Genomic DNA, 12,931 nt, shown 5'->3' with positions numbered 1-12,931 from the left:
AAAGAAATCAGAAACTTGTTTATCTTTGATTTTTATTGACGAGCAGTTTGAAATCAGGTCACATCAGATGCAAACTCTCGTCTTCCTCTGTTGTCTTACACTTTTTGAAACATTAAGGACTTCAGTCAGCTCATCTCTGCTCCTTCAGGTGTCTTTGGCTGCAAAAGATGTTGCCGCTTACTAACACGAAACAAACTCAAACTCACCCCTCGCTCCATCATCCTCCGACATCCCTCTACATGTTTCACTGAGCTGTGCACTTCTGTGACGGCACTTTTTACTACTCAGAGGACCAAATACACGTTAAAAAGTCCTTAAAGAGACAGTAGCATGCATGTTCTGATTAAGTGTAAAAAGTGCCGTGACAGATGCAGAAACTCCATGTTGTTGTATTGATGTGTTGTGTTTGTCTTGTTCATGCTCAACTCATTCTCATGCATTTATTAATTTGCTTCTCTGTGTGCATTTGTCTGACATTGCCCCCTCTTTCTTTGTTTTTGCTCCATGTTTTTCTGCATGTGGCTCGTCTGTAGCTTTGTACCAGTGGTTAGAAGCAGACCGCCAAGGCAGGGACCCCGATGATGCAGCCACAGGTAAAGTGCAACACCATCAACTGTTTCTCATCCTTCATAACAGAATAGTACACCTCACAAGTCTGCACCTCACAAGTCTGCACCTCACATCTTCTGCACAATGTCTGCACGTCTGCACATCTGCACCTACCACCGTTTGCGCCTCTCTGTCTGCACATCGTCTGCCCCTCGCACCATCTGCACAACTCTGCAACTCACCGTCTGCACCTCACAACGCCTGGACCTCACTGTCTCTACCTCTCAATTCTGCACCTTACTCTGTCTGCACATCTGCACCTCACAACGCCTGCACCTCACTCTGTCTGCACATCTGCACCTCACAACGCCTGCACCTCACTCTGTCTGCACGTCTGCACCTCACACCGTCTGCACAAGTCTTCAACTCTTCATTTGCATCTCACTCAGTCTGCACCTCACACTGTCTTCACATAAAACCGTCTGCAGCCAACATCGTCTGCACAACGTCTGCAACTCACACTCACACTCACACTCACACTCACACTGTCTGCACCGTCTGCATGCATGCTTACCTTTTCCGTCACTGAGCTGCTCCTGTTACATCTTGAGAGCTACGTGATCTGTCATGACGTCAGCCTTGCTCCAGTATAGATTTAAAGTTTCAGTTCAGTGAAAGAGAATGTGAAATGTGCCACATGTGAAAATAAATTAAATTAAAAAACAGATGAAATTTGCAGACAATCATAAAGAGTTGATTAATAATACAGAAATGATCTTGATGTAGTGCTGTTACTTGTTTATCTGTCACCAGCTGATTTCTGTTGTCCATAACTGATATGAACAAAACCAAAGAGGTCTGAGTGTGGATCCCTGAGGAACACCACTCTAACTTCAGAACAAGATATTGACTGTTTGGTATATGCTCTTAACTTGTGAAACGCAGAGACACCACGCAGAAGTCTCATTACAATCAGTGCATTTAGGGAGAGACATGACAACGAACACCTCTCTGATCCTCTACGAGAGAGAGGTGTAGAGCGAGTGCAGATCCCACACCAGTTTATACATTATTAAACAGATCTCAGTGAAGTAAACCTGCAATCCAGGTTTTATATGAGGAGACATTAGAGCTGCAGGATGTGGGGAAAATATGCAATGTGCAATCACATTATTCAATATTACAGCTATAGCTCTGATTTTCATATTGTCAGCTGTTCTTCATGTTTAAACACTTGTGTTTCCCCCTTGAATCCAAAAGCTGTATTGTTCACCTCTAAATTGGCACCAATTGATCTGAGGATAGCTGATAGCTTAGCTTAGCTTCATTTTGCTGCAGCTAAATTAAGTGAAGCCTCAACTTTACGCCCATCAGGTTAAATGTGCACATGCTGAAGGAGAAAGTAAAGTTATTTATATAAAATGATGTTCCTTGTTTACTGCAATGCAGAATAAATTTTATTTAATTTGCGTTCCGTGCAGAGATATCATTTCAGTTTATACTTGTTAAATTTTAAAGTCTAATTTTTGCTCCACATAGGAAACCTTTTGTCTGTACTCTCTGTTTGTTTTAGACAGTATTTCTGCACGTTTACTGCACCACAAAAATCTCACACGAAACACGACGTCAAACTCTAAACGTAAAGACTTCTCCGTCCACCTCACGAAGAAAAGAGACATAACTAATATCTCCTCCATCGCCACCATGTTTGTCGTTGCCTCTTCTTATTTTTTGGGGTAACTTCTATATCCAAGCGGCGCCTTTCTAGGGGATGTTTTGATATTTGAAAGACCATTCAAACGCAAAGGAACTACTAGAGCTGTGACGATAAAACCGTGTACGGATCTATTTTCGTTCAAAGGGGAGCATGCATCAGCCCGGACATCCTCCACCTGGATTACCTCCTTCAGTCCCTCTCATCCTCTTATCCTCCTCTCTCTCTCTTACTCACATCCTCCTCCGCATGTGGGTCAACTTTCTCTGAGCTTGTTATCTAAAAGTAGTCCCTCTCATCCTCCTTTACCTTCATCCCCCTCCTCATTTTCATCCTGATCAAAGAAATCCAGCTTCCCTAGCTGCAGGTCATTGTAAGTTTTCAGTTCGTCCCTGCATTCAGACGAGAGGGCTGAGACAAAGCAGGCTTCTTCTCCTCCTTTACTCTTCTGTCTCCTTCTGTTTGTCATGGTGAGAGGCCTCGGGGGCGTTCATGCTCTTTCTCGTGCATGCAAACAGGGCGAAGAGAAGAGGACCTCACAGGGGGCACGACCAGAAGTGATTCTTTACGTGAATCAGAGCAATAGAGAGAAATAGACGTGCAGAATCATGAGGTGAGCGTATTGTTGCATCCTCAGTCCTCTAAAAAGAGTGGAACAAGGAGTAAAGGTTGCTACAGTAGATTAATAAGTTATCTATATTCTCACACACAGCCTTTATTGATCCGGTTAGACTCTCAGACCTCATATAATCAAACGTTCAGCCTCCTTCCTCGGTAACCTCCTGACCTCGATCTAATCATAAAAAAGCCTCTGCAGGCGGAACACCAGCTCTCCCAGTCACAGAAACCAGTCTCATCTGAAATCAATGCAGCTTTGTCTCCTCTCTTTGAGATTTGACTGAGAATGAAAAGGAGTTTGAGATTTAACCGCCCACAGAGAGTCGTTACAGAGCGGCAGGATTGACCACAGCGATCTTTAGGGTCTTTAAAATCCTCCCTCAGGGTCGTAATAAAGTTGTGTATTGAGTTATTTCAAAACCAGAGAAGAGAGAGTCCCTTCCATGGATCACTGATACATCAATGTTATTCTTTAAATTTTCACTTCACCTAAGAAACACTGTTCAGTCAGACAACTCACGTTTACTTAATAAGTTTATTGCAGCATACAGTATTGTGTTTGGCGTGTGGGCTCCGAATTTCATTACTCCTCGTAGATTATTTAAATGCAGACATTAGGAGCAATGAGAGAGGACTAACCCCCCCGGAGCCCGCAGGTGGAAGCCGGGGAGGAGGTGGGGACAAACTTCACACAGCACTGAGCAGAACAGCAGGAGCACTGCAAGCAGAGGCAGAGACAGGAGGCTTGCCGTTTAAATAGACCGCCGAATGAGGATGTTGAGATCAGCTGATGGAGAGGTGGTGACGTGTCAGTATGATGAGCGCGGCTCGAGTTGTCTGCCTGAACTAGCTTGCAGGCGGCGCTCCATTTGTGCATTTTTTTTCGACCGCTAAGAACTTTTGTCTAATCGTGTCTTTACGAAGCGGCAACCTCCGGTCTCAAAATATGAAGCCCATGCGGAAGTGTTATAAACTGCAATTCATCGAGCGTCCACTTGAGGCTGGCTGCAGAAACCAGAAACCACATACACACCCATTCAAAGAAGACAATCTTTACAGCCGAAATAATCATGTTTACAGCCTGGTTCAAAACACGGCTTGGCTCTACGTAGCTAATTTCTCTATCGGCACACACTGTACGGGGGTGAATTTTTTCTAACGCGACGGTTCAGAAAATATTAAGATTACGAGTTTTGCCCATTTAAGGACATGACTGACTTGACTGACAGGCGGGAACACATAGCTGTTGGCTAGGAGGCTCAAACCCTGCCTCTTTACCTCACACTAACTTTGGTTGAGACCAGCATTTCCAATATGGCTGCCACCACCGACCGGCTTCAAAACAGCGCTCAGAAGCGATGGGTGACACCACGGATATTACCTCCATTATTTATACAGTCTATGGTCTTTAAGTTGACTTTAGAATGACAAGTCTTAGTTGGAAAAAATCAGACAGGTGTCTAAAATTAATTAAAATTAACTTGTGCCATTTACGGTCTGATCGACTGTTAATCCTCCTCCCACCTTTACGGGACTCTCTTTTCTTTTATCGTCTTTCTCGAACAGAAGTTGAAGTTACGCCATGTCTCCATTCATTCTTTTAAAATCAACAAAGATCCTATTCATGCTGTTTTGTTGAACATTCAGGTCCGACTGTAGCTGTCGTGTGGTGTTTGGTTTAAAGCTGCACTGCGCTTCCGTGAGCGATTGTAAAAGTGCAGACCCCGAGGCTTACTTCTTCACATTAATTTATATTCAGACCATTATGGTTATTTGTATTCAGTATTTTTACCCACTGCACATTTTGACTGATGATATCTTGATATACCGGACAGCTGCACGTGAAACCGTCCAAAATCCGATAAATAACGGCTAACATAAACTCTACTCTCATGTCAGGAGTTTTCCTTTAATTTGTCCATAAAGATGAAGTTGCAGTGAAGATGCTCAACTGTGCACCAGGTCTCTGCAAGCTCTTTCTTTGGCGGGAGAATAAAAACTATGTCACCAACAAACACACGGACACAAATGTTGAGAACTAAACACAGTACATTTGGGACGTCTCAGATGTTTCGTGCATCCTAGTATGCCTGCAGATCAGCAGCATCAGAGCCACCCTGACTTTATTGCACTCCCGACAGACACCTGACCACGTACACACGCTTATTTTTCTCAATAAGAACGATGGACCGAAAACTGAACTCTGAGTCTAAAACTTGTTTCTGTTCAGATCTCTTGTTGCAGTAAATTTACATGTTGTTGTCTGAGTCTTCACTTTTGTGCACAAATATTATTTTTATGAGCTCTACATGTTGATATTCAGCTTGTTACACATTTCGTACGCATTTAAATGCTCCGTAGATATTCAATACCGTCAGTTATATGGGTTGTGTTACTGTGAAAAATATGATTTAGGGAAAAAAACTGAATATAATTTTAATATGTTAACCCTGTATTGTTCTCATGTGTTACCCAATAGGAACTCATTTAATTTTGCATATTTAAATGTTAATAACAAAGCGTCTCCTCCTCTCTCAGCTGAGGGAATCTGATTCACTGAACATGTTCTCTGCAGAGTTTCCATCCTCACTCAAAGCTTTCTGCTGACGCTGCCGTTCACGGAAATACAATAAGCCAGGCGGATCAGGAACCTTTTATTTCTCTATCAGTGTGCAGGACGGATAGAGTGACGCAAACACAGAGAACAGCAGAAGAAGAAAAGAGGAGTCTTGAGACGGAGAGAAAGAGTGACCCGCTGCGTCCCTGCAGCTGTTTGGTCACATGACAGCCAGCATTAGTTCTGCATTAGATACAGTTCAGAGCTCATGTGCTACGGGGGCAACTGTCTGCACACACACACACACACACACACACACACACACACACACACACACACACACACACACACACACACACACACAAAACTTTAGTGTCTCATGAATGACTTCCTGTCTCTGTCTCTTTCCAGGTGAGAACTTCGAACAGAGTCCCCTAAAGAGGACCTTCAAGTCCAAAGTTCTGGCCCGTTACCCCGAGAATGTGGAGTGGAACCCGTTTGACCAGGATGCCGTCAACATGGTGAGAGACTATAACACGCTGGCCTGTCTAAGTATGTGTGTGTGTGTGTGTGTGTGTGTGTGTGTGTGTGTGTGTGTGTGTGTGTGTGTGTGTGTGTGTGTGTGTGTGTGTGTGTGTGTGTGTGTGTGTGTGTGTGTGTGCGTGTGCGTTTTTCCGCAGCCTTGGCGTCAGCTCTGTTGAATAATTCAGCTTCAGTTCTCGCCTTACATCGGCATGGAAACAGGCCACGATGCAGCAGCTGAAACCCGACACCAAGCTGATGACATCATCACCTGTGTGCATCATGTGACCTCCACGAGCCTCTTAAAGTCCCTCCTTCATCTTAAACCCCATTCATCCTCTTCCTCTTGTTCCTTAATTCTTCCTTTTTCTTTTTCTCCTCCGTTGATCCTCATCATCCCTCCATCTCCTTTTCCTCCTTCATACTTCTATTCTTTTTCTCCTCCACCTGCTTCCCCATTCTCTTCTTTTCTTCCCCCTCTTCCTTTTCCCTCTTCTCCTTCACTCCTCCTTCGCCTCCTTTTCAGCTCCACTTCTGTCTTCCTCCTCCCCTTTTCCTACCTTCTTGTCTTTCACCTTCTCCTTATCTCCCTTTCTCTTATTTCTTCTTGTTCTTTCTGTCTGTCCTTCCTTCTTCTCTCCCTTTGTGTCCTCCTCTCTGTCCCTCCTTCCTTCCTTTCCTCCATCTCTTTTCCCTGCCCTTCTTCATCCTCCTATTCTTTTCCTCCTCCATATCCTCCTTTGTTGGTTCTATACCTCCTCTTTCTTCTTCTCCTTCACTCCACTTCAATCCTCCTTCTCCTTCTTCTTCTCCTCCCTCCTTTTATACCCATCCCCCTTCCTTTTCTCCCTGTACCCCACTTATCCCCCTTTTCTTGCCTCCCTGTCTTCCTGCTTCATCCTCCTCATCTTTTCCCCTTCATCCTCCTCCTTACCCCTCTTCCTCTTTCTTCTCCTCCCTTGATACTCATCGTCCCTCTTCCTCATTTCCTCTTCTTCCTCTTTTTATACCCATCCTTCTTCTCCTTCTATTCTCTCTGTCCCATTTTCTTGTCTCTTTGTCTTTCTTCCTCTCCTTTCTCTCCTTCTTCCTCCTTCTTTCTCCATTTCTTCCTTTCTCTCTCCTTCTTTTTTATCTTCCTTCTCCTCCTCCTCCTTCTCTTCATCTTTCTTTCCCTCTACTTTTCTCTCTCCTCCTGCTTTTTACACTAATCTTCGTTCTTCTTCTTTGTCTTATCCTCTTTCTTCCTCCACCTTTTCTCTCTTTTTTTTCATCTTATCTCCATCATCTCCCTTCTCTTCCTCCTCTTCCTTGGTCTCCTTCACTCCTCTTTCTACTCCTCCTCCTTCTTTTAGTATTCCTTTGCTCCTCTGCCTCCCCTTTTCCTCTTCTTCTTCTCCTCCCTCCTTTTATACTCATCCTTCTTCTTTTTCTCCCTCTACCCCTCTTATCCCCTTTTCCCTGTCTTTCTTCTACTCCTTTTCCTCCTTCTTCGTCCATCATCCCTCCTCCTCATTCTCCTCCTTTGCTCCTTTTCCTCCCTCTTTTTGTACCCATTCTCCTCTCTCTCTCTTACTCCCTCTACCCCACTCATCTCCCTGTCCTTGTTTCTGTCTTTCTCCTTCATCCTACTCTTCTTCCCCCATTCACCTCCTTTATCTCCTCTTTCTTCCTGTTCTTCCTGTCCCCCCCTTCTCCTCTACCCCTTCTCCCTTCCTTTTTCTTATCTCCCTCATCTCCCTTCACTTCATCCTTCTTCTCCTCCTCTTTCCTCATCTTTCTTTCTCTACTTTTCTCTCTCCTCCTCTTTGTCTCCTCCTTTCTTCTCATCCAACCCTTTTTCCATCCTGTCTTCTTATCTCCATCCTCCTCCCCCCTTTCCTTGTCTCCTTTTCTCCTCCTCTGTCTCCTCGTCTTTCTTTCCCTTGCTTTTCTCTCCCCCTTCTTTGTCTTACCCTCCTCCTTCTCCTGCACCTCTTCTCCCCTCCGCCTTCTTATCTCCCTCATCTTCCTCCTCCCGTTTCTTATGAGGAGGATGAGAGTGTAATCACACCTCCTGCTCCTTGTGTCCGTCAGCAGAGTGATGATTGTTTTCAAATCCTACACACACACACACTCTCTCACACACACACACACACACACACACACACACACACACACACACACACACACACACACACACACACACACACACACACACACTCACTCCTCCTCAATCATGAAGTCTTAGAGAGGTGTTTCAGTTTTTCAACTTCAGGATCAGAAACGTTTGAAACATTTGGAGCTGATTCTCAGAGTCCGATGTCTCTGAGGAGAGAGAGTTACGTAAGAGATGTTTACGGTTAGAGAATGACCTCCTGCCTCTCTCTCTCCTTTCTTTGATTTCATCAGACTCTCAGAATAACTTCTCCATAAACACACTCTCAGTCTTTGTTTACTTCTGACCTTTTCTGCATGAGGACAGAACATAACGAGGAATGCCTCAATGATTTCCACGTGTGTGACCCTGAAGAGCTGCATCTCTGATAATACAGATTTAAGATCATCAGTGTGTTTGAGTTACTTCCACTTAAAGGTGAGGCTGATGGAGATTTCCTGCAGAGTGAACACAAAGCGTCTGTCCTCTTGTTCTTGTTTCATCCGAAACAGAAACATCTGAATAAGGTCACGGTTTCTCTCCCTGCGTCTGATCCTAAACCCCACCTGGACCACCGCCGCTCCTCTCTGCTCGCCCTCTCTGCAGCCTGCTCGCTGCTTATTTGACATGAAGCGTTCTCAAATATTCTCAGCGAGGTGTGTCAGAGTGGCCGCCTGTTTCTCAGCGCTGCAGCCGGGCTGCGAGCTGAAAGAGCGAGGTTTATTTGTTTTCAGGATGAAGCAGCTGAATAAATGATGTGAGACTGTAAGGGCTGATCAGAGAGACACATGACTAATGCATGATCCAATCAGGTCATGGGGGCTGCATGTGTGTGCGTGTGCGTGTGCGTGTGCGTGTGTGTGTGGGTGTGTCATATAAAGACAAAGTGTGCATAAACATGAAACAAACACAGAGATGTGTGTACGAACAGACACATTAATGTAAATAAACGAGTTCACGTCTGCAGACTGGTGAGTGTATTCAAGTGTGTGTGTGTGTGTGTGTGAGTGTGAGTGTGTGTGTGTTTATGTGTGTTGGCAGCGCTCCACTCTGCAGCCTCACAAACATAATGAGGCTAATCACTCAGATTTATTGCTCTTCCTGCAGCAGACGGTGTTTCTATGAACACAGGGGGGCTGTAAAAGCATCAAACACACACAGAGAGATGAACTGTTTAATTCTTCTTTACTTTTAAAACAGAAAGAGATGAAATATTTATTCACATGAGGATTTATCTCTTTGTTTTTACTCTCGGGGGAGGATTTGAAAGAATGGATTGTGCATCATAAACGTCCATCAGCCGCGTCACTGTCTCGTCTGCTTTTTGCAGAGATCCTTTGCTTTACGTTCGTGTTAACCGGCTTTGTAATCAGACTTCATTTATAAAGCGCTTTTCATACAATGACATTGTAACACAAAGTGCAGTACTTAAAAACAACTTAAGTAGGGAAAAAAAAAAAGAAATATATATATATATATATATATATATATATATATATATATATATATATATATATATATATATATATATATATAAAATGGCTTGGCTCTACGTAGCAAATCTCTCTATCAGCACACACTGTACGGGGGGTGAATTTTTTCCTAACGTGACGGTTCAGAAGATATTAAGATTACGAGTTTTTGCCCAAATAAGGACATGACTGACGTGACTCCTGGTCTGGAACGCATAGCATAGGGCTAGGAGGCTCACACTACGTCACACTCTGCCTGGTTGAGTTCCGCATTTCCAATATGGCTGCCGCCGTCGATTGGCTTCAAAACAGCTCTAAGGAACAGATGGTTGACGTCACGGATACTGGGTCCATATTTCATACAGTCTATGCTCCAAACCGACCCCACAATCCTAAGGCTAAGAACACAATATTGCAACAATAATAATAATAACAATAAAAATAAGATACATAAATAAATGGAAAATAAATAAAAAGTTGCTGAACGAACCGAGGAAACGCTCTCATGATATCTTAAATCCTGATATGTTTCCTCCAACACTGGAGGAAACATAAGATGTTAAAACTCAACACAGGAAATAACCCTTACCAAAATAAAATACATTTCTGAGATAATAAAACACTAAAATATTAAACAATTAAAAGAAAATAAGATGCTACACTTAGAATAAATAAATAAAATCAAATGTAACTTTCTTATGACTCAATATAAACAGCATGACGAAGAAGAACCTGTAGACTTGAACAGCTTTCACTTCCCTAAAAGGATAGTTTCGGCTTTTTTTGAAGTCGGGTTGTTTCATAATTTTGTCCCTCGCTGAAGTCATGATCACATATTTAACGTCCTCTCATAGCTAGTTTGCGTAATCAAATAAGAGCTGTGTGAAATCATAGCAGATCAGCTGTTTTAGCAGATAAACAGTAAACTGATGCTTAATGAATATTTTTAATAACATTTATGTAAATGCAAATGTTTATGATTTGGGGCTTGCTTTTTGGTGGCTTTATGCTCGTAAATTTACAAGATTAAATACAGAATACCACTAGAATTAAGTCAAAGTTATAAATCATATAATCTCAGGACAATAACGTAAGAGAGAAAGAAGTCGTTATTACAGGATATGGTTAAGTTGCAGAAGTGTGCACAGGGTGCCTGTTCTGAGTTCACACCACATGCCAATGATCGCGTTATTCGTACGAATACGAACGCGAGAATGTTTTGTGTTTACTCGCCTAATTCACTCGTCAAAATTTCACGGGAGAATTTTCTTGAGAGTGGGGGTTTTCCTTAAAACGCCGCTCCAGTCTGTCGCCATCATACAAGGTTGAGCTGGACTAATTGAATTGATGTTGACTCCCTCTCTCTCTCTACCTCCCTCCCTCAGCTCTGTATGCCTAAAGGTCTGTCGTTCAGGACTCAGGCGGAGCCCCGGGAGCCTCAGTTCCACTCCTTCATCATCACGAAGGAGGACGGCTCTCGGACCTACGGCTTCGTGCACACCTTCTACGAGGAGGTGACGAGCCCGCAGATCTGCTCCGCCATGCAGACGCTCTATCAGATGCACGTCGCAGAAAACTCTTCCTCCAACCCTCCTTCCTCCTCCTCCTCCTCCTCATCTTCCTCCTCCTCCAGCATGGACTCTTTGGCGAGCAGTTTAGACGAGGCAGACTCCCCAACCTCTTCGTCCTCTTCGTCTCGCAGGCCAGGCAGCTATGATTCCTCCAGAGACACCCTGTATGTTTCCAAGGCTCTGTGTCTGATCACACCCATGCCCTTCATGCACGCCTGCCGCCGCTTCCTGTCCCAGCTGCACCGAGCAGTCACCGACAGCTCCGCCCCTCCTCTGCCCCTGGAGAGCTACGTCCACAACATCCTGTATGAGGTGCCTCTGCCTGCTCCGGGGCGCTCGCTCAAGTTCCACGGCGTCTACGAGCCCATCGTGTGTCAGAGACCGGGGCCGGGGGAGCTGCCGCTTGCTGAGTTCCCCCTAACGGAGGCCTTCAGCTTGTTGGGGGTGGAGAACCTGGTCCAGGTCTTTACCTGCACCCTGCTGGAGATGCAGATCCTGCTCTATTCACAGGGTAAGAGTCTGATCTCATCTTAACCCACCATGAGCAGAGCACTTTGCAGCATTTAGCAAATTAAAGTGGCAAGGACAAACTTCCTTTAACAGGCAGAAACCTCCAGCAGGACCAGACTCATGTTAGACACACATCTGCTGAGACCATGTTGGAGAGAGGAAGATGAAGAGAGAGAGAGATGATAGTGGTGAGACGGATAGTAGTAGTTGTAGCAGCTGGAGTCTGGCACGTCCACAGCAGCAGAGATCCAGAGGAACCTACGAGACAAGGGAGCTCAGGGACTCCAGAAAGGTCTATGGTTAATAACTTTAATGGGACAGGAAGAGTTAAAGTAAGAGACAGGCAGAGAGAGGAGAGAGAGGGAAAGGCGGGATTCCAGTGTGTCAGTCTAAGCCTATAGCAGCATAACATAGAGCTGGTCCAAGCCTGAGCCAGCTCTATCTATAAGCTTTATCAAAAAGGAAAGTTCGAAACCTACTCTTAAAAGTAGAGCGGGTGTCTGCCTCCTGGACCCTGACTGATAGATGATTCCAAAGGAGAGGGGCCTGGTAACTGAAGGCTCTACCTCCCATACTACTTTTAGAGACTTTAGGTACGATGAGTAGGCCTGCATGTTGGGAGCGTAGTGTTCTAGAGGGGTAATAGGGCACTCTGTGCTCTTTAAGAATACTTTTGGATCAGAAACAAAGAACAAAGGTCTCGTCTGGTCCTGTAAAGCTTGAGCTCCTCATGAATCTGAGCTGCACAGTGATCAGGTTTTCCTCTTCTAGGTTTCCCTTCATCCATTATTCAGAGCTGCAGGGAGATTTTGTGGTACAGTAGGAGTGTGTGTGTGTGTTTGTGTTTTTTGTGGGTACAGATACAGAGCAGCTACTTTCAGCTCTTCATTCCTGTCTCCCACTCTTTCTCAGTTTCACTCCTCCAGTCTGCAGAGCACTCTGCAACACTTTCTCTGCAGCTGGTGTTTTTTTTTTCCCTCTCTCACAACCTCACAAACACACAGTCAAACTTTATGTACTGTTAACTCACTGCTTACTAGCTTATAGCTCTTGTTTGGAGCCTCAGGTGTCTGGTCTGCGATGAAGGACTTCCAGATGACATTTTTTTCCAGGCAGGTTATTATTTACAGTCTGACTTTAGTAATCTGAGAGGGAAGGATGGAAGTGGTGTTGAGAGACGGAGTCAGAGAGCAGATTTTTATATTATTTTGATTATTATATATATTATTTCTTTACTTTACTTTTTATTTTTTATTAATCTATTGCAGATTATTTATCTAG

General features: G+C 44.2%; 1 protein-coding gene across 4 annotated transcripts in view; it reads left to right on the top strand.

The window, feature by feature from the left end:
* dennd5b (DENN/MADD domain containing 5B) overlaps positions 1–12,931 on the top strand; it is a 71,220-nt gene that overhangs the window by 31,168 nt on the left and 27,121 nt on the right. For all 4 annotated transcript variants that reach the window (XM_034673534.1, XM_034673536.1, XM_034673535.1 and 1 more), the window contains exons 2-4: positions 534–593; positions 5,850–5,959; positions 10,955–11,651. In XM_034673534.1, coding sequence (XP_034529425.1) covers positions 534–593; positions 5,850–5,959; positions 10,955–11,651 — 867 coding nt within the window. The remainder of the gene's footprint in view (positions 1–533; positions 594–5,849; positions 5,960–10,954; positions 11,652–12,931) is intronic.

This window comes from Notolabrus celidotus, chromosome 21 (genome assembly GCF_009762535.1).
Source record: "Notolabrus celidotus isolate fNotCel1 chromosome 21, fNotCel1.pri, whole genome shotgun sequence".
Lineage (NCBI taxonomy): Eukaryota > Metazoa > Chordata > Actinopteri > Labriformes > Labridae > Notolabrus > Notolabrus celidotus.
Note: the sequence above shows the minus strand (reverse complement) of the source record. Positions and strands in the feature narration are given on the sequence as shown.